Source organism: Mustela lutreola, chromosome 5, assembly GCF_030435805.1.
Source record: "Mustela lutreola isolate mMusLut2 chromosome 5, mMusLut2.pri, whole genome shotgun sequence".
In the NCBI taxonomy this organism is placed as follows: Eukaryota; Metazoa; Chordata; class Mammalia; order Carnivora; family Mustelidae; genus Mustela; species Mustela lutreola.
In genome coordinates, this window is record NC_081294.1 from 102,554,514 (window position 1) to 102,581,060 (window position 26,547).

At 38.2% G+C, this 26,547-nt stretch overlaps 1 protein-coding gene across 1 annotated transcript; it reads left to right on the plus strand.

Moving 5' to 3' along the window:
• The first annotated feature begins 500 nt into the window (after positions 1–500).
• On the plus strand, positions 501–25,847 carry HMGCR (3-hydroxy-3-methylglutaryl-CoA reductase). The gene is made up of 20 exons (XM_059175260.1): positions 501–626; positions 6,100–6,287; positions 6,737–6,848; positions 7,132–7,219; positions 8,119–8,203; positions 9,107–9,212; positions 11,994–12,100; positions 12,209–12,325; positions 12,848–13,008; positions 13,128–13,375; positions 13,555–13,733; positions 14,771–14,965; positions 15,997–16,155; positions 16,305–16,462; positions 17,086–17,191; positions 22,134–22,304; positions 22,919–23,059; positions 23,141–23,299; positions 23,739–23,893; positions 24,040–25,847. Exons 2-20 carry the CDS (start codon positions 6,123–6,125, stop codon positions 24,092–24,094), a joined length of 2,667 nt encoding a protein of 888 aa, XP_059031243.1. The 5' UTR covers positions 501–626; positions 6,100–6,122; the 3' UTR covers positions 24,095–25,847.
• The last annotated feature ends 700 nt before the right edge of the window (positions 25,848–26,547 follow it).

The following is a 26,547-nucleotide window of genomic DNA, read 5'->3' on the forward strand; positions in this document are numbered from 1 at the left end:
CGTTTTAGATTTTGAATATGGGTCAGCTTTGAGATTTGGGTTACACCTGGCTGCCACCTTCACTTTTTTCAGCTTCACCTCCTCTCCATCTCTCTCTCTCCATTAAGTAACTGGGCTTTCTACCCCCAACCTGACCCTGCGTTTATCGTCACCGTACAATGCTGCTTCCCACTGGTGCTTCCCATAGTACTCTCGCAGCCAGGATGGTCACAGGTCAGGTCCTGGCCTGTAGGACACTCCACCCGCCCGATCCCCTATCGCCTTCGCCCGAGCAGCTTCCATGCTGGCGCCCCCATGGCCCTTGGACCAATAGGCAGGCCCTAGTTCTGGGACTCGCCTGGCTATTGGTTGGCCGAGCCATGGTGAGAGATGGTGCGGTGCCCGTTCTCCGCAGCAGGGAGAGCTGTGGGAGGTTGTTAAGGCGACCGTTCGTGACGTAGCCCCGTGAGGCCGAGCCGCACCCAGCTGATTGGCTAGACGATCGGACGATCCTCTCTCATTGGTCGTAGGTTCAGCCGGCACCGAGTGTGCGTAGGTCGAAGGTTCCTTCCGCTTCGCGTCTCCGTTGACTGGAGACAGGCGGAGCGCTGGCGCCCGGGTTCGGTGGCCTCTAGTGAGATCCGGAGGTGAGGTGGTCGGTGGCGGCGAAGGAGACCGGGGGCAGAGGGAGCGGGGCGGTGGTGGGTGGGAGTGGGATTAGGGCCGGGTTGATGGTGGTTCTCGAGCTCCTCCTGGCCCTGGGAAGGGGCAGCCTGCCCCTCTTGCGGACCTGCCAGGAGCTGCAGTGGCGGCTTTGCGGGTGTGGCAGCCCGGTCCCGCGGAGACTCTAAGGAGAGACGTCCTGAGGCGCGGCCAGCCGAGTGGCGGCCTGCACCAATGCTGGGGGAGCCCGGCGGCCAGCCCGGGCCCGAGGGGCGGGCGGCGGGCCGGCTTCTTTTTGGCTGCGGTGGTCATCGTAGGTGGGCCGGCGAGGGTAGCTGCGGTCACCCTCCAAGTCCCAAGTAGTCCGCGTAGGCTGGCAGTCGCGGTCATCCGGCGGAAAGGGTGCCAGATAGCATGACCTCAGAAGCCCCTCGACTCGAGAAATGCTGGGGGTGCGTGTGTGTGATGGGCTGGGCCCGCAGCTCTATCAAGTGCAGCGTTCACGCCCAGGCGCTGCTGTTCGTCAGCATCTTGCTTTAAAGTGATGGGGAAGATTTCCATAAATGCTGCTGACTAACACAGAGCCGTGAAGAAGAACCGTGGATCTGCAGAGAAGTGTCGGGTTATTTCCAGGAGAGAAGAGTTGAGAGGATACTTTTAAGTCCTTGGGCAAGTACCAAGGCCCTCCATTTTTTCTCTTTTTTTTCCTAAGGGTCTTTAGTCTCTTTAGTGCTGATTTAATTGAGTTCAAACCTTGTAGATTTTCCGGAACTATTTGGTTTGGGTTAGGAAAGACGTACTTTGGGGGTTCAAATACAGAACAGTCAGTTTCTGCCGTAGGAGAAGGCGGATGTACTCCATCTTAAATGATCGTCTGAAAATATTTCATAGCTTGGTTGATATTTCAGGACCGCCTTAGGGTTGGTCCTGAAAAGTCATAGGAAGCATTTGTTTCTGGGCTGTACTAAATAATCATGCATGATTTCAGTATCTTAATGCAGAGAATGTTTTTTTGCCCATGAATATATTTTACTGCCCATGCAATGAAAGACATTTTCTGATTTAGAGGTAATGTAGCAAAGGCCTGGTGTGTACAGTGGGATCGACTGTTTTTTGAGGGCCTGCTTTGTTGTGTCTTTCCAGGATTTGCTTGTGATAAACTTGGTAGTAAGGACAAATGGCATTTAGTAACATGAAGGTTAAAAAAGTTTACTAAGATTAATCATCAACATATGAGGCTCATGTGTGGCACAAGACTTCAGGATGAAGTGTATAATGTGCTTGATTGTGCTCATTTTATTCTTACATGATCTACTTTCTAAACCATGGATGGATAACTACATGTTTATCAGTATGTATTTAGGTTGACCCATATGAAATTGCAGGTATTTGAAATTTGACTTTTTTTTTAACCTACAAAAGTAGCAGTTTCATATGGTTCCGCTTAATGCCTGTCTTTGTCAAAGAACTTTGGAGCTCTAGCTTAGTAAGTTACTAAAGAGAGATGTGACTTACAAGCATGTAATAGAATGGGGGGAGGGGAATCCAGGTTTCCTGATTTCCAGTGCAAGATTTTTTTTCCCCCTAGGATACTAGGTTGAGCAACAGAATGCCAGATCCTGTTGGAACTAAGGATGATTCAATATAAGATGTGGTTCTTGTCTTCAAAGAGTCAAAATATACACAGCAATTAATTTGAGAGCTGTGTAAAGTAGTGTATAATCATATGCTAGGACGTACAGTACAGGAGGAGTGCAGGGTGGGAGGAAATAGTGTTGGATGCAAAAGCATCCTTTTCTGCAGATGGCTATGGTAGGTAGTTTCTGTAACATCTTGGATAGGAGTTTGAGGAGTCCATTGAGTTTAAATCATCTTTTCTTTTGAAGAAAATGTTTGTGGCATATTTCATTGTGCATAAGCAAGGCATACACTGCCTATTTAGCTTGATTTTTTTTTTTTTTTAAGTAAAGTGTTTTTAGTGCAGCCTGGCCTAAATAGTGTCCATTGAATTTGCATGAGCTGTCCTGTAGCCTGCTAATGCCACTTGTAATTGCTGATGAGGGTGGAAGACTGGATTCTCTGGCATTTAAGTACTTTGCATAATCACAGGGAAATGGGCAGGGTGCTCATGAGAAATGAGATGGTGTACAGTTATGGTTACTTTTGACACACCTTGAACATTTTTTTACCGAGTTTGTATTTCCAAATAGGTGGGCTTCTCTGTGTTTGGGGTTGGTTCACAGAATCATGTGTAATTTTTTCCTGAATGTTGCAAAGATGAGTTTATATCTAGGAAAGAAATTTCCCAGAATTGACAATGCTACCATGAAATCTTTTAAAGGGACCACATAATGTGTCTAATAGGTAATTATGGGTTAATGATGCTAAATCAATTTGTGATCAAATTGGGGTGCCTTCTTGCTGGCAGCTCAGATTACAATTGAACTAACTTTTTAATAATGAAGAATACATCAACTTAATAGGGAATAACCTAAGTTGAGAGGTTTTGTTTCTTTGTTTGTTTTTGGTGGGGAGAATCATTTTGACCTAGTGTTGACATGTATTTTTAGTTGATTGACTTTCTGGAACATTGATGCTAGTTCATCCTTTAGACCGGTTTGTAGAGTTTTGTTTTTGTTTTTGAATATAAGAAGGATGTTATGTGATAGAAAACTGTCCTGAAAATCTAGGCTCTTAGGAGGCTTTTGGTTAGTAGGATTCAAATCTAAGATATGATTAATACTCTCCAAAGCTTTAAGTCCCAAGTCCTTGCTCATCTAATAGAAACTATTTTTGTTATTGTCCATTTTTGAAAACAGTGTATAGACTGTAGCCTCTCTTCCCTACCCCATTCCCCTTTAATATATATCTTGAATGCTCTACATTCAGCCTTAACCAAGGGTGGGCAGCGTGGTGTGCTAGCAGGTGAGCAGTTATATTTATATCTTTTGGGCTAAAAGTCATTTTTAGGCCATTTCAAGATGGGTCAGTAAAGTACATGCTCCTGTAGTTAATGAGATTTTTGATTAATCAGGTATTTGTTGAGTAGCTGCTGTGCGTGGGTACAAGGTTCTGGAGGATAAAATGAGGAACAAGACTCAGGGAGGAAGGTTGAAAAAGCATGAATAAACACAGGCAGATGCATGCCACATTTGTAGAACTTATTGATTTTTAAAATTGAGACCCACAGTAAGTAATACATGTTATGTTGGAACTCTACACACACACACACACACACACACACACACACACAGAGTTTCATGAAACATCAAGTTTTAAGAAATAATATCTACCTATACTATATTCTTACCTACAGCAATTTTTTTCTTTTCTTTTCTTTTTTTTTTTTTTTTTTAAAGATTTTATTTATTTATTTAACAGACAGAGATCACAATTAGGCAGAGAGGCAGGCAGAGAGAGAGGAAGGGAAGCAGGCTCTCTGCTCAGCAGAGGCTTTAACCCACTGAGCCACCCAGGTGCCCTACAGTGATTTTTTCTATTTTATTTTATTAAACCCTGTTTGTTCTTACTCACAAAATTGATTTCATGATTGAATTGATCGAATGAAAGATTGTCACCTGCAGTGGGAAAGCCAGCTGTCCAGTTGGGGCCTGGTGTAACTGAAATAGGGAGAACATCTTGTGACATGATGGGGGATGATGTTCTGGAATTGCTTTGGTTCCTAAAAGCTACTCTTATTTTCTTTCCCTTAACCTTTTAGATAGAGTAATTAACTTTCTTTTTCTTCATTTGTTGCTTTTTAATTTTCTGTCTTCAATAAATGAGTCATTTTCTTAGTATTACCACAAACAAGAGATTCATTTGAATTCTTGCTAGTGTGTCAATCAGTAGTCTTACTTTTTTTTTTTAACCTATATATTAATTGTTTCAGGAGTATAGGTCTATGAATCCTCAGTCTTACACAATTCACAGCACTCCTCAAAGCACATACCCTCCTCAATGTCCATCACCTAGCCACCCCATCCCTCTCCTCCCCTTCACCTCCAGCAACCCTCCTATTGTTTCTTGAGATTAAGAGTCTCTTCTGGTTTGTCTCCCTCTCAGGTTTCATCTTGTTTCATTTTTCCCTTCCTTCCCCTATGATCCTCTGTCTTGTTTCTCAAATTCTTTATATCAGTGAGATCATATGATAATTGTCTTCCTCTGATTGACTTATTTCAGTAGCCTTACTTTTTAAATCTTAATTTGAAATAGATTTTTTTGGGCAGTTAAATATGCTTTATTGTGAGCATTAATTTTAGTTTAAGAAGGCTTACAAGTTCCTATTCTAGAGACCAGTGACTGTATCAGATTTTTTAAAAAATGAGAATATAGAAATTATTGTAATTTAGCCAACAGACATGGGGAGGTTTAGTCATGGTAGTTGTTAGATCAAAATTACCTGTATGTTCTCCAGGGGCGCTTGAGTAGCTCATTTTGTTAAGCATCTGACGCTTGATTTCACCTCAGGTAGTGAACCTCAGGGTCATGAGATTGAGCCCTGTGTCAGACTCCATCCTGAGTGGGGAATCTGCTTCGGATTCGCTTTAAAGATTAAATATAAAAATTACCTGTACGTTCTGTTGGGAATTTTTTTTTTTTTTTTAAGATTTTATTTATTTATTTGACAGAGATCACAAGTAGGCAGAGAGGCAGGCAGAGAGAGAGGAAGGGAAGCAGGCTCCCCGCTGAGCCCGATAGGGGCTCTATCCCAGCACCCTGGGATCATGACCTGAGCCTAAGGCAGAGGCTTTAACTCACTGAGCCACCCAGGCGCCACTGTTGGGAATTTTTAAATGTCATAGACATCTACTTTGGCCAGCCATCCTCTTCTTCCAGTACTGTTGTGGCATTTTATTAGCTGTAAAATTTGGGAAAGACTTTTTTCTCTGGTGACAGTAAGAGTAGGAAGTTTCATTAAACATCATTTTTCTAGTAACATGCCATATGCTGCCTTTGAGGACACTCAACAAATAGATGGTGTTTGCCTTTTGCGTAACTAGAATGTGGAGAATGTAGAGGGTGCTTATGGGCGTTTTATGCCAGGGTAATTAGAAAGCAAATGTGAATAGTTGTTTCTCACTTTTTTTTTTTTTTTTTTCTGTTGTATTGCTCTCCTCCTTCGCTCAGGTAATATCATGGGCTGAGATATTTATTTGGTTCCATCATAAATGCTTGAATTCATACAACTTGTAAGAAATACCTAGTTTTTAAGTTGGTTGCTAGTGACTAATAGAGGATTCAAGTTTTGGGAGTAAGAAAGTAGTATCAGAGTCCTCTTATTTTGATTTTATAATTATTTTACAGAACTAATAAGGAACACTGTCAAATAGTATTATTCATATGTATAAGACACTGTGCCTACAATAGCAGGGTTTACAGTGCAAAATCTTAAAATCTTTTCCTAAAAATACAGTGATCTGTGTACTAAGTGTTCACACTTGATATTCCTTTTAGGATCCAAGAATTCTGTAGCTACAATGTTGTCAAGACTTTTCCGAATGCACGGCCTTTTTGTGGCCTCCCACCCCTGGGAAGTCATAGTGGGGACGGTGACACTGACCATCTGTATGATGTCCATGAACATGTTTACTGGTAACAATAAGATCTGTGGTTGGAATTATGAGTGTCCAAAATTTGAAGAGGTTTGTGAAATTTATTTGATATTGTCTAAATTTCATTTTCAGTTTCTAAAGAGCATTTCCTCTTAGTGACCATATAATAAAAAAAGTTGCAAGTAAAATCTTTAACTTAGTATTTATGAACTTAATCAGATTTCTATTTACTTATATAGTTTGGAAATAACTTTTCCTTTTCTGCATGAAATGAGTATAATTGACTTTACTAGAGAAAATAGTAGCTTTAAAAGTGACTAACAGAAAAATGATTGGCTTTAAATAGTGGATTTTTTAAAAATTGGACTTAACTTTTGATTTGCATGTTTAATATTTTTATTTGACTTGTATTGTGCCTATATTTATATTATCATAGTAATATACAAACTGATGATGCATACAAAATAAAAACTCTTAATTTTAGTTGCTTATTTTAAAAGGTAAAGCTATTGAGATTTTTTTTCTATCTCTTCCAATAGGATGTGTTAAGCAGTGACATTATAATTCTGACAATAACACGATGCATAGCAATCCTGTATATTTACTTCCAGTTCCAGAATTTACGTCAACTTGGATCAAAATATATTTTGGGTAATCATTTTATACATTTAACTTATTTGTGCTATCAAATTTTTGATTTGTTATGGAAATACATAATTTTGTTTGTTTAAATCATGTATATGGAAATGGGTATATTGCTTAAAGTACACTGCACGCATTTAGTGGTTGCCCTATTGAGAGTAAGCATTCTGATATTTGAGATCTTAATAATCTGGAGAAAATAATATTTCTTTCAGAATATTATATGGGTCTGTATGTTACTATTTTTGTAATAAAGGGTAATTTTTTTTCTGTTTGAATTTTGTCAATTTAGGTATTGCTGGCCTCTTCACAATTTTCTCAAGTTTTGTATTCAGTACAGTTGTCATTCATTTCTTAGATAAAGAATTGACAGGCTTGAAGTAAGTATTTAAAACATAAATACACTTTTTTCCAAAATATATAATTAACAACTCCTCTTCTCCAGGTTATATTCTAATATATACATTTTAAAAAGTTTATAGGAAATATGGGGAAATTTTTCATGCTGTCATTTAGCTAATGTTAATATCTCTTTAACATTTTGGTATATGCTTTCCTATGGTTTTTTACAGTTAAAAATTCTGAGATCATACAACTTCTTTATGCCTTTATAATATTTTGATGTGTGATCATAGTTCATCAACATCTTTGCATGTCCTTAATGCTAAGTTAAATTACTTGTATTGGTTGTCTAGTATTCCCCTGTGTGAATATATTATAGTTCATTTACTTAATCCTCTAGGATTGGATTGTTAGGTTATTTAATTTCCTCTATTAATAGCACTGTGACGAACGTCTCTGTGGCTTACCTTGTGTTCATATTCATTCTTAGGATATATTCCTAGGAGTGAGACAGTGCCTGTGTAAGTTTTGGGGGCTTTTGAGTGCTATTATTGCCAACTGTCTCTCCAGAAAGCTTCAACTTGGATCCTTCCATAAATAGTGAATAATGTTAAAAAATTTTATCTATTCCACTTTTTTCCCCGTGTTAATTCAAGGATAAATTTTTTACTTAGGATGATATTTTGCTATAAAATCATCAAAAAGTATTTCTGTATAAATGCAATTATATTTTTAACATTATAAATATTTTGAGCAGTGCATATGTTTAGCTTTGAGAATGTCAAAAGGGAGTGAGTATAGGGTGTACCTTCGGGCTGCAAAAAGGTATACATACTAAAGAATCATACAGTGTATGAGGCGGGTGTTTTATTGTGGAAAGCATTTTTAAGCCAGACATCCTGTTAAATTCCTGATCATCTGATTTTTTTTTTCCCAGTGAAGCTTTGCCCTTTTTCCTACTTTTGATTGACCTTTCTAGAGCAAGCGCTCTAGCAAAGTTTGCCCTCAGTTCTAACTCACAGGTAAGTATTATTTTTAAGACAGGTATGTTACTAGTATTTCTTTCAGTTTGTTTACATTAATAGGAAGCATTAATAGTTTCTTCATAGTTCAAGAATCAGGAATTGCCCACAGTTTTAAGTTTAATTGTCAAGTCTTAAGACTGGTCTTTCTAGGTACCCCAGGAACTGTCCCATTTACCTAACAACTTAATTCCACAGGTTCTGGAATTTGGAGTTTTTCCGCATTTTCCTATTTGAAGATTTTAGAAATTTAGGTAGTGAGACTTTTGGATAAGAAAGAGTGTCTACTTACTGAAACCTATCAGAGAACAGGACAGGATATAATGGAAGATAGTCTCCCGGTAGATTTATTTCTAAAACTTTAGCATTTACCCTAGCATTATTTTCCATCTAAAGTTTTATGTTGGTGTTCAATAGTCACTTTAAGTTAATTAACATTTTTAATAGTCTTGCTTCAGAATACCTGAATATAAAATAACATGTAATTCTGCCTTGATTATGTATTTGATGAGTATCCTGACCATTTGAGCATGTTGACAAAAATAGGTTTTAGGTTTCATAGTATTAACAAGGTCTCAAAAAAATTGCAACGAAGGACTGTAAGTGATAGCCAAATATAAAACGTTATAGTATTTCATTATGTAGTATTTAAATGGCAGGATTCATGCACCACCTCAGAGGAATCTTGCCAAGTAGCATCTTACTCAGTGAAAAGGGAAAGCAACTGTACATGACCTTTTTCTTAATTCTTTGCATCTGGAATGCCTGTTAGTGGTATTACATTGTTTCTTTTACTTTTGATACAGCAAACTAGATTTTAGTAGAGGCCCTGGCATACTCTCCAATGTTTTTGAAAGTTGTTTTATATCTTACTGACCTTGATAAATTTGGTCTGTGTTTTAGGATGAAGTGCGGGAAAACATTGCTCGTGGAATGGCAATTTTAGGTCCCACGTTCACCCTTGATGCTCTTGTAGAATGTCTGGTGATTGGAGTTGGTACCATGTCAGGTTTGTAAGCAGTTTTTAATATATTTTAAAGTAAATTTGTAGATGAAGGGAAAAAAAGAACATCTCCGATTGCATTGGTTATTCTTAAATTCTGACTTTGAAAGTGTGACATTACTCTTAAAAGATTTTAATTGAATGAGTATGTGGGTTTATCTGACCTTATGTCTGTCTGCTTTAGTGAAAACTTAGTAATATGTTACCTTTTTTTTTCACTAATGCCATGCCACCTTCTCTTTCTATGTTCTACTCTTTTGAGAGTTTTTAGTGTTTATGTTTGGAAAGCCCCTTCCAGCTCCTGCTTTTGCCCAGGCTAAATTAGTGACTTGGTTCCTTATGTTTTAATTGTCATGTAGGAGACAGTGAGGAGTCAGAAATGAGCCAGATCTAAATTAGGTCCACCTAATAGGCTGGTTGAGAACATTTAATCAGACGGTGTGCAGTACATCTTAGTGAGTACCTAGTATTAGTCTCAACACATCTTTCTTAATCCTTAATTGGATAGTAGAGAGTTAGATCTTAAATATCAAACATAGGACTCCATTATATAGGACAAAAATTGTGGCCTGGCATGGAAATTTGCCAGAATGAATATATCCTGCTGTTAAGGTCTCCTAATAATTAAGACTAGATTTTATGGCTTTCTTAGGGAGTCTACTTTTTGTAGCTACAGTTCTAGTCTATTCCTTGGGAGGCCTGAGTGGCTTAGTTGCTTAGGTGTCTTAGCTTAAGTGTCTTCCTTCAGCTCCGGTCATGATCTTAGCATTCTGGGATCAAGTCCAGCTTCTCCCTCTGCCTGCCACTGCCCCTGCTTGTATGCTCTCTCTCTCTCTGACAAATAAATAAATAAAATATTTTTTTAAAAAAATGAACATTCCTTAAAATCTACTTTTTTTTTTTTTTAAAGATTTTGTTGATTTGACACAGAGATCTCAAGTAGGCATAGCAGCAGGCAGAGAGAGAGAGGGAAAGCAGGCTCCCTGCTGAGCTGAGAGCCTGATACGGAGCTCCATCCTAGGACCCTGAGATCATGACCTGAGCCGAAGGCAGAGGCTTTAACCCACTGAGCCATTCAGGCACCCTGCTTAAAATCTACTTTTGAGATAGAGTTTTGAGTTTTGACAAAGATAAAGTTATTAAGTCACTGCCACAATCAAGAAAAATGTTTTTGATTGGTTGAAAACATATCTGTGTGATTTTATTCAAATAAGAGTATATAGGAAGGTGAAGAAGATTAGCCAGGAGCTGGAAGTGGGCCATGAAACCAAGGCTTACTCATTTGAAACTGATGTGGAGAGTAGGATGATGGATTTTGGCATGCTGTCAGAGAAGTAGACAAAGGACATGATGAGATTTCTAGTTGGAAAAGCCAGTTGGGAGACATGGGTACAGCTATACAGAAATGCTATAAATAGGGATGAGGCTTAGGGTAGAAAAACGACAGATTTAACACCTGTTAAAGAAGAAGTAACCCTTTGGAAAACCACTGAAAAAGGAAAAAGCCTTAACTTCTTGGAAATACATAGATTGGTGCTGTCTCTCTGTGTAGTAGCAGAATGGCCCAGAGAGACTGTTCTAGGATGGAGAGGGAAGAATGTCTACAGAGCATATGGCAGCAATAGTAGTCCTGTTGTGCGGAGGGAAACAGCTGATAACTAGGTTGTAAAAGCATTGGTCAGGTATTGTTTCTGTGGTCTCAGGTTTGAAAAGATTACATTTGGCTACTATTTAAAGTACAAGGTTGTTCATAGTGCTTTTTTGTTATAGCTGTATATTGAATGTCCACCTTTGAGAGTAATTGCTGTAGATTTTTTTTTGAAGTATAGTTGACAGAGTGCTATAGAATTTGAAGAAAAATACAATGTATGTTTTTATTCTATTATTTCACCAAATGATCTGTAAATAATTCAAAAATAAAATATACTGTTGAGTTTCTTGTATTCTAGTTAGCAAATTTGTAAGAGGAGGGAATAACTTCTTATTTACATTTCAAAACATTTTTATATTTAATACGAGTGAATCAGAAATTTGTTTTATATTCAAGTTTATTTGTAATCTTGAAGGAATAGGATTTGGTAATCAAAGGTCTTTTTCAGTTCTAAAATTCTGTTACCTTCTATTTGAGAAGATTACCAAGTGATACCTTTAACATTTTGTAGTGGAATGTTTGTTAATTTTGGATCTTGAATTGCCTTTGCACATTATTTAATTTCTCAAACAGATCAATGAAATTAACCAAAATTATAAGAACATAAATAGATTCAGTAGAAGTTCTGTTGAGATTAGAGTCCTGTAGTACAGATAAAGTCTTTATTACAGTGCTGTATCAGGAATGGCATAGCTGGTAGTAGGTTTTACTTTAATAAAAAATCTTTGGGCCACAGGTGAATTGCTTTTCTGGTAAAGAGTGGAATTGGGTCCTAACTGTTGAGGTTTGCACATTAGTGTAGCCTGGACTTGTTCTTATATCAAAACAGAGTAGTACCATTTCCTAAAAGGGGATTATCAGATATGTGTTTAAGTGCAGCAACTGTGCCTGGCATTGTGATAGATTTGAGACATGGGAGAAGACAAGTTCTCCTTCCTTGAGGGAAATATCCCTGTTGTGCTCTAAGGCTTGTCATCACCTCGGAGTTCCTCTTTCTTCTTCCAGTAAATAGTAAAGAGCTTAATCTACTAATATTTTCTTGTATTCATCTGCTTAAAGGAAAAGTCCCTGTGATGTATACTCTATCAAAAATACATGTACTTTACTAATTATACATTTAATTTTTCTCTAACCAGGGGTGCGTCAACTTGAAATTATGTGCTGCTTCGGCTGCATGTCAGTTCTTGCCAACTACTTTGTGTTCATGACTTTTTTCCCAGCTTGCGTTTCCTTGGTTTTAGAGGTAAGAGCAGTTCTTACTTACGGCGTTAGAAGGAGTAATGTTTCTCATCACGTCCGTTCACATAAATAAAATCAGTACCTTCTGATGTAACACTGGTTTTCTTTGTAGCTTTCTCGGGAAAGCCGCGAGGGTCGTCCAATTTGGCAACTGAGCCATTTTGCTCGAGTTTTAGAAGAGGAAGAAAATAAACCAAATCCCGTTACTCAGAGAGTTAAGATGATTATGGTAATTACATAGTTTTCTTCTCCTTTTAGTATCTCTAGTTCCAGTGTCATATTTTGCTTTTTGACTTTTTTCTCTCCTTCCTGTTATCTTTCTACAATTATTGTATAATTACTTCTTCCACTGATCTACTATATTTTCTAATTTACTATATTTAATTAATTAATAAGTAAACTATATAATTTACTATAATTACATCTTTCACTGATGTTCCTCTTCCTTTTTTTTTTTCTTGTTTCTCATTTCTTTGAGGCTCTTCATCTCTCTCCCCTAAACAGATTTTTCAAGTTCCTCCACTTTACCTCTCTTTGAGAACCTGTTCTTTACTCTTTGAAAACCTGTTGTTTTGCATGTTTTTAGTAGTTCAGTGGGTCACTGCTTTAGTCACAGAACAAGCATGGGGCTTTCTTTTCATGTTGAGGGGAGGCTGTGGGAGATAGTATCTGGTTATCCAGATGTTAAGGATGAGAAGTTGAGGTGCCATTGATATGCAGAGGATACATAATTTATAACATTTTATTTCAGTCTCTAGGCTTGGTTCTTGTTCACGCCCATAGTCGCTGGATAGCTGATCCTTCTCCTCAAAACAGTACGGCAGAAAATTCTAAAGTTTCTTTAGGATTGGATGAAAATGTGTCCAAGAGAATTGAACCAAGTGTTTCCCTCTGGCAGTTTTATCTCTCTAAGTAAGTTACCTGAGACCTAATTTATTGTGTATTAATCATAGCATTCGGTATTACTAAAAGTCAGTTGTGCCTTTTTTGTGCCCGAGTAATAACATTTTAATGTGCTTTCTTTTATTTAGAATGATCAGCATGGATATTGAACAAGTTATTACCCTAAGTTTAGCTCTCCTTCTGGCTGTCAAGTACATCTTCTTTGAACAAGCTGAGACAGAATCTACACTCTCATTAAAAAACCCTATCACATCTCCTGTAGTGACTCCCAAAAAAGTCCCAGATGATTGTTGTAGACGTGAACCTATACTGGTCAGAAATAGCCAGAAAGTCCATACAGCTGAGGAGGAGACAAGAATAAACAGAGAAAGAAAAGGTGATTTCTTGTTCTCTTTATTTTCTATTCTTCCACTACTGATTTGTCAAGTTGAGTTCATTTTAAAACTTATGTTCACATCCTTCCCACCGTCTCCTGGAACTGGGCTTGGGGTCTGCAGGGTGTGGTGGGGGGAACTACGTTCACAGTTGTGAGATTTCTTTTGTTCTCTTGAACAGTTGAGGTCATAAAACCCTTAGTGGCAGAAACTGACACTCCAAACAGAGCTACGTTTGTGGTTGGTAACTCCTCCTTACTTGATACTTCGCTGGAACTAGAGACACAGGAACCTGAAATTGAACTCCCCGTGGAGCCTCGGCCTAATGAAGAATGTCTGCAGATACTTGGGAATGCAGAGGTGAGGAAAATAAAATTAACTTAAGGTTAGTATCTTAAGAAAAGGAGCTTTTTTTTTTTTAAATTAGAGGAAGGAAGGAAGAAAATTATGGTCCTGAGTACCTACTAAGTTTTGGGCACTGTGTTCTGTGGTTTACAGGTAGTGGCCTTATTTATTTATTCCCTGCAACCTTGTGAGATTGTTGGAATTATCTCCATTTTTCAGATATGAAAGAGAAAGCTGGGGCTCCAGGAGGCTTAAGTATTTTCCAAAGTAATACATTTAGGAAATGGAAAAGCTGGTGTCCAGAATTCAAGATTTACTGACTCAAGGTCAATGCTCCTTGTACTTTATTAGTATTTGCCAGAGAGATAAGCCACTACTCTATTCTCTTGAATCTTAGGGCCTAGCAAAGGTTGAACTCAAAAATGAACTTCAAAGACTGAAGGAAGTTTTTTGTTGTTGTTGTTTTTGATTTGTTTCAAAAGTAAGCTTGATGCTCAAGAGGAAGTTTGTTTTCCTTTCTGACATGTGAATGGGTGTTCTGCCTACATGACCATATGAGTCCATTCATGCTTTAGTGTGAATATTGTATTCCATCTCTATCTGCTTAATCTGGTTCATTCTTAATTTATGTGCACATGAGTGAGAGTAACATCAGGTTTGTTTGTCTTTCACTTTCCCTCGTTCCTATTAACATGTGTACTGATATTTGAACTATCTTTCTATATACAGAGTTAACGAAATTTAGAGGGTGGGCATCAGAATCTTAATTATGAATATTCTTTTTCTATAAATTTCACTTGTAAAATTTGGTGTTTCGGTTTTACATTTGTTTAGTGTCATTTTTATAAAGAATTTGCTTTCATTTTGATATTCTTATTTCCACTCAAATAATCTCCTTTAGAACGCTAAAGTTCTTTGGGTTCTCTTCTTCTGAGAGCATTGTTGTTTTAAATGCCTTATTTGTTATAAAGAATATGAAAGGAACTTCTTAAAGTTTTTTGTCATCCCTTTCCCACCAATCCCTCCTTTTTTTTTTTTTTTCATTTCTTTAGAAAGGTGCAAAATTCCTTAGTGATGCTGAGATCATCCAATTAGTCAATGCTAAACATATCCCAGCTTACAAATTGGAAACTCTGATGGAAACTCATGAACGAGGTGTATCCATTCGCCGACAGTTACTTTCCCGAAAACTTCCAGAGCCTTCTTCTCTCCAGTATCTACCATACAGGGACTATAATTACTCCTTGGTATGTTGTTTTCTTGGTGTGGGAAAGTTTGCTTTGCCGTTTTATTCCTGTAGCTTTATTCTTCAGCTTTTTAGTGTTTTTCTTGACTAGTCTTTTTTATATGTACATAGTATTTTAAAACATTTTTTAAAAATGCTTTTACTGTAATTTTGTATTCTGCTTATGATTATAGGTCCTAAAAATTAAAGATATTTTTCCTGTTGTTTATAGTCATTACTTAGTGATTTTAGTACTTTTAAATACTTCCCTTTTTTTTTTTTTTTAAAGCATTTATTTATTTGTCAGAGAGAGCGAGAGGGTGAGAAAGCATACAAGCAGGGGGAGCAGCAGGTGGAGGGAGAAACAGGCTCCCTGCTTAGCAAAGAGCCCGATGTGGAAGTTGATCCCAGGACCCTGGGACTGTGACTTGAGTCAAAGAGACTCAACCGACTGAACCACCCAGGCGCCCCCAAAAAGATGTATTTGACAGAGAGAGAATGAGAGAGAGAGGGAATGCAAGAAAGCATGAAGGGGCATGGGGCAGAGGGAGAGGGAGAAGCAGACTCTCCAACGAGTGAAGAGCCTGTGGGGCTCCATCCCAGGACCCTGGGATCATGATCCAAGCCGAATGTAGATGCTTAACTGACCAAACCACCCAGGCGTTCTAATACTTTTTAAATACTTCTAGAGAGTATATGAAAGGGGCGCTTGGGTGGCTTGGTTGGGTATCCCAACTCGTGGTTTCAGCTCAGGTGGTACTCTCAGCATCATGAGATCAAGCCCTGTGCTGGCCTCCTAGCTCAGCAGGGACTCTGCTTGAAATCTCTCACCCCCTGGCCCTCCCTGGCTCATGCGTGCCCTCCACCCAAATAAATAAAATCTTTAACTACTTGTGATCTCTATCAAATAAATAAATAAAATCTTAAAAAAAAATAAGTAGAAGATTTTGTTGACAAATATACTAAAGGTTTAAGTTTGAAGAAAATTATTAATGACAAGGGCTGTGTATTTGCGATACAGATTTTCACTTGCTGCCTGACTTTACCTTGTAGGTGATGGGAGCCTGTTGTGAGAATGTTATTGGATATATGCCCATCCCTGTTGGAGTGGCAGGACCTCTGTGCTTGGATGGAAAGGAATTTCAGGTTCCAATGGCAACAACAGAAGGATGCCTTGTGGCCAGTACTAATAGAGGCTGCAGAGCAATAGGTGTAAGTTGCCTTTTACATATTTGCCTATTTTAAGATGGGCCCTGAGGCCAGGCTAGGAGAATAGATTTGGGGACGATCAGGGATACCTTTTGCGACAGGCAGAAGTGTTTGCAGGATTAACATACGCTTTTGTAACATCCTCTGTGCAGCTTGGTGGAGGTGCCAGCAGTCGAATCCTCGCAGATGGGATGACTCGAGGCCCCGTGGTGCGTCTTCCCCGTGCTTGTGACTCTGCGGAAGTGAAGGCCTGGCTTGAGACACCTGAAGGATTCACAGTGATAAAGGAGGCTTTTGATAGCACCAGCAGGTATGAGGAGGTTTATATAAATTTATATTATTTCAGAGCCACTGTCAACTTCTGTGATCACTAAATGTAACTGTTAACATACTGCCTGCCTGATAAAACTAAACATTAATTCGAAGTCCATTTAGTCAAAATGAGTAATATTTATGAGTAATATTTATGCTTAGTTTGGGGGATGTGGTCGGGGGCAAAATGTTGATCCAAATGAATACCTCCATAAGAGTAAAGAGAAAAAAAAAAGCATGCGCTAGTAAGTTGAATTAGTGTTCTAACGTAACATTTAGTTAAAGAAGAAAATACATTAAATAAGTAATTTCCATGAGCATTCTCTTACGTGTAAAATAAATCAACTGAACTAGAATTTTTTCTTTTAAGATTATATTTATTTATTTGAGAGAGACAGTGAGAGAGAGCATGAGAGGGGAGGGAGAAGCAGATTCCCCATGGAGCTGGGAGCCTGATGTGCGACTTGGTCCTGGGACTCTGACCTGAGCTGGAACCTGAACTGAAGGCAGTTGCTTAACCAACTGAGCCACCCAGGCGCCCTCAACTGAACTAGATTTTTAAGGGAAGTTCCGTCTTCTCAAAAAAATAGCAAAATAAAAAAATCTTTGCTTTGTTTACAGGTTTGCACGTCTGCAGAAACTTCAAATGACTATGGCTGGTCGCAATCTTTATATTCGTTTCCAGTCCAGGTCAGGTGATGCCATGGGGATGAACATGATTTCAAAGGTGAGCCTGGATAGCCTGTATTAAAACGTGCGAGACCGATTATCCTAGGGGAGGGGAACTAGGTGTTAGGGAGGTAAGAGTGGGGAGCAGACTTCCTGTTTATGTCCTGTATTTTTAAATTTTGTTTCATGTATGTATGTATGTATGTATGTATATATATATACACACACACATATATTATTTAAAGGATTGAGTGGAAGATTTTTATTAAAAGCTAAATTCTGATACATATAACTCATCAGACTTTTTTTTTAAGGTCCTGAAGAGGGTTTATATTTTACTTTTAATTAACTAATTAGTTAGTATTTGTTCAGTTAGCCAGCATATCGTACATCATTAGTTTTTGATGTGTTCACGATATATTAGTTGCATATAACACCCAGTGCCCTCCTTACTACCCATCGCCTGGTTACCCATCCCTTTACCACCCCCACTGCTATAATCCTCAGTTTGATTCCCAGAGTCCAGAGTCTCTCTTAGTTTGTCTCCCTGACTTCTTCCCATTCAGTTTTCCCTACCTTCCTGTGGTCCTTCGCACTATTCCTTATGTTCCACATACGAATGAAACCATGTAATTGTCTTTCTGCTTGACTTACTTTTATTTCACTTAGCATAAACCCCTCCAGTTCCATCTATGTCGATGCAAATAGTAGGTATTCATCCTTTCTGACGGCTGAGGAATATTCCGTCATATATATGAACCACATCTTTATCCAGTCATCTGTTGAAGGGCATCTCAGCTCCTTCCACATTTTGGCTATTGTGGACATTGCTGCTATGAACATTGGGGTGCAGGTGCCCCTTCTTTTCACTACATCTGTATCTTTGAGGTAAATACCTAGTAGTGCAATTGCTGGGTTGTAGGGTATCTCTATTTTTAACATCTTGAGGAACCTCCAGACTGTTTTCTAGAGTGGCTGCACCAATTTGCATTCCTACCAACAGTGTGAGAGGGTTCCCCTTTCTCTGCATCCTTGCCAACACTTGTTTTCTGTCTTGTTAATTTGTGCCATTCTAGCTGGTGTAAGGTGGCTTCTCTTTGTGGTTTTGATTTGTATTTCCCTGATGGACATTTTTTCATGTGTCTATTAGCCATTCGTATGTCTTCTTTGGAGAAGTGATTGTTCATGTTCTGCCCATTTACTGACTGGATTATTTGTTTTTCAGGTGTTAAGTTTGAGAAGTTCTTTATAAATCTTGGATACCAGCCCTTTAACGTCATTTGCAAATATCTTATCCCATTCCATGAGTTGCTGCTTAGTTTTGTTGACTGTTTCCTTTGCTGTGCAAAAGCTTTTTATCTTCATGAATCCCTAAAGTTCATTTTTGCTTTTGTTTCCCTTGCCGTTAGTGATGTGTCTTGAAAGAGGTCACTGTGGCCAGTGTGGAAAGAGGTTACTGCCTATGTTTTCTTCTAGGATTGTGATGGATTCCTGTCTCACATTGAGGTCTTTCATCCATTTTGAGTTTATGTTTATGTGTTATGTGTAAGAGAATGGTCCAGTTTCATTCTTCTATATATTCTTCTGTCCAGTTTTCCCAGCACCATTTAATGAAGAGGCTGTCTTTTTTCCATTAGATATTCTTTCCTGCTTTATCGAAGATTAGTTGACCATAGAGTTGAGGGTCCATTTCCGGGGTCTCTATTCTGTTCCCCTGACCTATGTGTCTGTTTCTGTGCCAATACCATGCTGTCTTGATGATCACAGCTTTGTAATATAGCTTGAAGTCCAGAATTGTGAAGCCACCAGCTTTGGTTTTCTTTTTCAGCAATCCCCTGATGATTCAGGTTCTTTTCTGGTTCCATACAAATTTTAGGATTGTTTGTTCCAGCTCTGTGAAAAATGTTGATGGTATTTTGATAGGGATTGCATTGAAAGTGTAGATTGCTCTGGGCAGTATAGACATTTTCACAATGTTTATTCTTCCAGGCAATGAGCATGGAATGTTTTCCCATCTCTTTCTGTCTTCCTCAATTTCTTTCATACGTATTCCATAGTTTCTAGAGTATAGATCCTTTACCTCTTTGGTTAGGTTTATTCCTAGGTATCTTACGGCTTTTGGTGCTATTGTAAATGGATTTGATTGCTTAATTTCTCTTTCTTCTGTCACATTGTTACTGTCATCAGGCATTTCCTGACTAGTATTTGTATGTGATATGTTTAATTTCGATTTGGCATTATACATGTTCTGGATCTACTTAGAAGAGCTGGGAAGAATCTTGGGGTTAGTGCTTCTTAACTTCGTCCTAAAAGCCTTGAAAGCTCACATCTTCTAAAGACCTATATGTAAGAGGCCAAGTTCATGGGTATAATCCATTTATTTTAATTATTTCCTTATAAGAAGATGGTATGTGGCTTACATTTTATTCTACTGATACTTATTATTACAAATACTCACAAATGTGTTAAAGTCAATTAAGTTAGCAAAATTTATTTTGTGGTTTACCTGTATATGAGGACTGAAAGAGAAAGAGGATAGTGACTAAAAATGTAGGTTTTAAAAGTTGTTTATTTTTTATTATTTTTTAAGATTTATTTATTTGACAGAGACAGTGAGAGCAGGAACACAAGCAGGGGGAGTGGGAGAGGGAGAAGCAAGGAGTCCAGTGTGGGGCTCAATCCCAGGACCCTGGGATCCTGACCCAAGCCGAAGGCAGACTCTTAAAGACTGAGCCACCCATGTGCCCCTTAAAAGTTGTTTAAAAAGAAACAGTACAGTAGTTCCTAAAAAAATTAAAAAGAGAATTATGATCCAGCAATTTCATTTCGGGGTATTTACCCAAAATAACTCAAAAGAGGGTTTCAGAGACTTTTTTTTGTATATCCATGTTTGTGGCAGCATTATTCACAATAGTCTAAAGGCAGAAGCAACCCAGGTGTTCCTGGACAGATGAATCAATATAGAAAATGTGGTATGTACATATAATGGGATATTATAAAACCCTAAAAAAATAGGAAATTTGCACATATGCTAAATAAACCTTGAGGATCACTTGCTAAGTTAAATAATCTGGTTAACAAAAAAGACAAGTACTTTGCAAATTCACACTTAACCTAGATCAGTTAAATTCATTTGTAGAGACAGGAAGTGGAAGGGTGATTACCAGGGGCTGAGGAAAAAGGAAATAGGGAGTTGCTGTTTAATGGGTTTGGAGTTTCAGTTTTGTAAGATGAACATAGTTCTGGAGATGGGCTGTACCACAGCATGAATTATGTACTTAACACTAACCTGTATACTTAAAAATAGTTAAGGTGGTAAGTTCTATGTCACATGTGTTTTAACCACAAGTAAAACACATTTTTTAAAATTGCAAGTAAGTATGTCTTCGGTTATTGAGGTATGAGTTGTTAATTGAATTAATTTCACTTAATTGGAAGTCCTGTTTACATTTTTATAAGGGTGATCCCAATGACTTTCATTTACAATAGGATTTACTGTAATATCTGGTCTTTACTGACTCGGTAACTTGGGCTTTTGGGTAACACTTGAATAACTAGAAGAGGTAATTTATTACATGTCAGTCGTGGGTCAAGTTACTCCCAGTGACATGATTATGAGTATTATACTCTCACTGAGTATTTTTAAATTAAGTCTTATTTAAAACTTTTTTATTTAAATTCAATTTAATTAACATATATTGTATTATTATTTTCAGGGGTAAAATTTAGTGATTCATCAGTTGTATATACCACCTAGTACTCTCATTACATCAAGTGCCCTCCTTAATGCCCATCACTCAATTATCCCCTCCTCTTCACCCACCCTTCAGTTTGGTTCCTGGAGTTCAGCATCTCTTATGGTTTGTCTCCCTCTCTGTTTTTATCTTATTTCATTTTTCCTTCTCGACCCTATGTTCATCTGTTTCTCAAATTCCACATATGAGTGAAATCATAGGGCATTTGTCTTTTTTCTCTGATTGACTTAGCTCACTTAGCAAAACACCTCCACCCTATTCCATCCATTTTGTTGCAAATGACAAGATTTCATTCTTTTTGATGGCTGAGTAATATTCCATTATATATACACACTCTCACACACACACTCTCTCTATATATAGTAATATTCCTTTATGTGTGTGTGTGTGTGTGTGTGTGTGTGTGTGTGTATCATATCTTCTTTATCCATTCATCTGTTGATGAACATCTGGGCTCTTTCCATAGTTTGGCTATTGTGGACATTGCTGCTATAAAACATTCAGGTGCAGGTGCCCCTTTGGATCACTACATTTGTATCTTTAGGGTAAATACCCAGTAATGCGATTGCTGGGTCCTAGGGTAGCTCTATTATCAACTTTTTGAAGAATCTCCGTACTGTTTCCAGAGTGGCTGCACCAGCTTGCATTCCTCTCAACAGTGTGGGAGGGTTCCCCTTGCATGGCATCCTCCCCAACGTCTGTCATTTCCTGAGTGGTTCATTTTAGCCATTTTTACTGGTGTGAGGTGGTATCTCATTATGGTTTTGATTTGTATTTCCCTGATGCCATATGATGTTGAGCATTTTTTCATGTGTCTGTTGGCCGTTTGGATGTCTTCTTTGCAGAAATGTCTGTTCATGTCTTCTGCCCATTTCCTGATTGGCTTTTTTGTTTTTTGGGGTGTTGAGTTTGGTAACTTGTTTATAAATTTTGAATAGTAGCCCTTTATCTGTTAAGTCATTTGCAAATATCTTCTCCCATTTTAATATTCTCATTATGTTCTCATTTACATCCCTGTTCATCAGTGACTGCAAAGAACTTTGTTTTCACTCCTAGAAAGAAAGAAAAACAGTAGGAGTCTATACTGACTGAGAAGTTTATCACTGCGATGGCTAATGAAGCTGGTTTTTAATTATTGTATTTAGAAATATTATAGTTAATTGTACTTGTTAATATTACTATATACAAATAAAGCCTCTGATCTGTAAATAGCTGTGCATTTTAATTTTGTTGTGTTCTTGACAGGGCACAGAGAAGGCACTTTCAAAGCTTCATGAGTATTTCCCAGAAATGCAGATTCTAGCAGTTAGCGGTAACTACTGTACTGACAAGAAACCTGCTGCTATAAATTGGATAGAGGGAAGAGGAAAGTCTGTGGTTTGTGAAGCTGTCATTCCAGCCAAGGTTGTCAGAGAAGTGAGTGATAATTTTATTTTTATTATTTTTATTATTTGTATATAACAATATTATTGTTACTTTTATTACTGTATTTTAATTTATATATTATATATACACATATTTATATATTATTATTGTTTTTATTTTATTTTATTATTTTGTTAATCTTTAATTGGGTTAAAGATTGGGGAAAGGAATATTTTTTTTTTTTTTAAGATTTTATTTATTTGACAGACAGAGATCACAAGTAGGCAGAGAGGCAGGCAGAGAGAGAGGAAGCAGGCTCCCTGCTGAGCAGAGAGCCCGATGCGGGACTCGATCCCAGGACCCTGAGATCATGACCTGAGCCGAAGGCAGAGGCTTAACCCACTGAGCCACCCAGGCGCCCCAAATATTAACATTTTAAGTAAAGCTTAGTATACGGTGTATTTTATGTTAAAGGTGACTGTTGCATGTATCTTGCCCATCAGCGTGTGGCATTCACATCAACAAACTTGACTGATACTCTTTATTGAGGACAAGGCTTCAGTGGGGCCATATCTAAACTCTTGCTTTACCAAAGGGTAGATCTAGGTAGCATACCCTGAATCTTCTGGGGGAACATATAAAATGTGCACAACTCTGTTTGCTAGGTATTAAAGACTACTACAGAAGCTATGATTGAGGTCAACATTAATAAGAACCTGGTGGGCTCTGCCATGGCCGGGAGCATTGGAGGCTACAATGCCCACGCGGCGAACATTGTAACTGCCATCTACATTGCCTGTGGACAGGTGAGAGCTCAACCTCCACTTTACTGTTCTCTTTTGTAAAGGAAGGGAAGTGTTATACTTCTTCTTTTTATTTTTTTCCAGGATGCAGCACAAAATGTTGGTAGTTCAAACTGTATTACTTTAATGGAAGCAAGTGGTCCCACAAATGAAGATTTGTACATCAGTTGCACCATGCCATCTATAGAGATTGGAACTGTGGGTGGTGGGACCAACCTGCTCCCTCAGCAAGCCTGTTTGCAGGTATGACACCTCAGCCCCGAAGTTGCTGACCTCAAGCCTCGTTCTGACTTTCTGGGATTCTGTTTCTGCCTGGCATAACTTGTCACTCACCTGAGTTTTAGCGGGTCTTTTCATTCTTTTTGCTTCTCACCAGCCTATCCTGTTGTATCCAAGTAAGCATATTCAGGCATGTGCTTAAGTAAAATGAGAAAGTAGATTAAGAGAGCAAATGAATGTTCATTTACTCTGAGTAAGTGTCCTGCAAACCAGGTTGTAGATGTTATGTACCCTGTGGTATTATTGTCAGTGCTGGCTATCAGATCTTGGAAATTGAGTACTTCCACTGGAAGTCCAATTCTATTCTGATGCCATTATAGTTGCCCTTATTTCAGTTGGTAGAGAAGGAAGTTATTGTCGTGACTTTAAAGGTGAGTCCTGCTGTGTCTCTTCCTGGCTGCAGATGCTAGGTGTCCAAGGAGCATGCAAAGACAATCCTGGGGAGAATGCCCGGCAGCTTGCCAGGATTGTGTGTGGTACAGTAATGGCTGGGGAACTGTCACTGATGGCCGCATTGGCAGCTGGACATCTTGTCAAAAGTCACATGATTCACAACAGGTAAGACTTAAAGACGTATTTAACTTCTTTCCCCTAGACTTAAGATACATAGTACAAAAATCTACTATGCAGATACAATAGATCTAACTTAAAATTCTGTATTCTTAATGTATTTTATATCTCTACTTTGTCTTTTTCTGCCATAGGTCAAAGATAAATTTACAAGACCTCCAAGGAACTTCCACTAAGAAGGCTGCTTGAACAGCCTGACTGCTCTGAACTGAAACATGGGCATTGGGTTTGAAAGGACTAACATAAAATCTGTGAATTAAAAAGCTCAATGCGGTGGTATGTTGAGGATGAATAATATGATCTATGAGACAACGACTGCTTGGTGTTTGGCTGTTTGAGAAAGGTCTGAGATCCTTCTTTCCATGCAGATTTCTCAGATCTAAAAATAGTGTAATACTTTACATGCTGTGCTCTCTGGAAGGATCTCAACAAGAATACCATACTTTAAAGCGTCACAGGTGGTAATCTACAGCTCACTTCTGAAAGAGAATACGAGCTGGAAAAAAGTGTTTTCTTTTGATGAAATCCATGGAGTTCGTGATGATCAGTGTGAGATTGACCCTCCTCTCCATCCTCCCTTCCCCTCTGGTTGAAAATGCATTTTTAAATTATACTGTAGCTGACAAACTGATTTCATAGTTAATTTATTAAGTCTGGGTTATAGGACTTGAAGAGATAAGAGCTAAGTTTATTTTTTTGTAAACTAATACTTCATTTGGTGCTGGTCTATTTTGATTTCTCTTTGGGGTAGCCATTGTGATTCTTCAGAAGGGGACCTCCTTTCTTCAAGAATTACTCTTATTCCCAAACTACTGAATTATGTGCTAAGCAGTGCTAAATCATTCTATCAAGAAAACAAATCACTGCATTAATCTCTGCAGGCTATTTGTTCAGAGAGGCCTTTTGTCTAAGTATAAATGTTTGTCTAGATTGCTAGAACGCATCTTCTAGCATAAGACTTTAAGGAACGGAGTTTTGCATTCTTTGTTAAAGATACAAGAGCTCTTTATGTTGCTTAGCCAAAGGTGACTCTCTATAGCAAGAACTTGTAAGTCTGTGACCTCTCAGAACTCAGAGGGTGGAAAACAGGTTGGAAAGAAAAATACCATTTCTCTAAGCCAACTTTAATTACTTAAAAGACAATTAAATTTATTTAGTGGAAAAATCTAAGTGTTTTGTAAAGAACCGTTATCCAATCTGTATATGTTGTAATAAAGCTTCTTCTGCTAGGAGTTCATTGAAAGTGTTAAGAAATAAATAAAAATCAACTTGTATATGGATAAAACATTCTAAACTTGGGCCAGAGAAGACAGTGTTTTTTAATGTTGTCCAAGAAACCCTGGCTTGCTCATTGAGCTGGCTGAAAGGGAAATCAGCTTTCAGAGCCAGTGAAGGTGCCACGTGAATGGCCCCAGAGGAGTGAGCTTCATTCCTGCGGCCAGGAGGTTGGTGACTGAAACATTCACATGGGGCTCCTTGATAGACCCATAAAAGTTCTTAGCTTCCTCAGCAGAGTTGTTGAAAATTTTAATTTTTTTCTTAATGTACAAATTTTGTATAAATAATAAAGAACTCCTTATTTTATATTACATTTAATGCTTCAAGTGTTAGTGTTGGAGAGAGAAGATGGACTCTGAAGAACATTCCAGTAATGCCGTGGCAGCATGGAGAGCCTCTGAGTGATTGTATCTGCAGTACTGTTGTGGAAGATTGATCTTTGCTGTTGGATATAAAGTTTAAATTGCTTCTCTTGTGACTTTCAGCCAGTGACTTATTTATCCAAACTTTTCATGGAAGTGGCAGTGAAAAGTGTGAGTCTTCATTCTGGTGACTGTAATCAACATCATCTCACTAAATTAATGTTTTGTACAAAGACTAAATTGTATACATTTTGTTATACTTTTTGCCTAGTTCCAGTAAATTATGAAAAAGTTAATGCTGAGCAGTGTAAACAGTAACCTTTTCTTGTTTGGATTAACCCTTGGCCGAGGCCCTGGAAGCTTGAAATCAAGTCTCACTAGAATGGTAACCTAATAATTCCTGCTAGGTGTCCTATGACCCTTTATCATTTTCCGTTATGTGCTCCAGTTCCTCCGACATTAATGGCAGGCCAGTTTTGTATGCGTATTAAAGTATTTTATACTTTAGAGAATTTGATTAGTTCAGCTTTATCTCATCTCAACTGGACTACTTTTGGGTATTTGGGCATGAGGCTTAGTTGAGAGGAAAAGGGCACAAAGACCCGGCAGCCAAAACCAAATGGGATTGTATGCTGAAGCTGTAACAGCTTACTTGGGGAATAAATCTTAGTATAGCTGAAGTTGGCCTCTTTAAAGGCTGATTGCTGTTTACTTGCAGTTGTTGACTGCCCTCTGCTATAGGGAGAAAGTGAAAGGTATATTTGAACCACTTAAGAACCAGACACTCGAAAATCAGTTTGAATTTTTCTCCTGAAATGACAAGTGATCACTTGGATGATCAGCCCCTTCTAGAGAGGAGCAGGCCGGACAGGTGACAGTGGAGAGTTTCATGCCCTTTTCTGCTTGGGGGATCTGATGAGCAGTGGGACATCTATGGCAGGACATGATTTTTCTTCATCTTAGGGGAGGATAGAGAACTACATTTAAGGGAATGTCTCATAT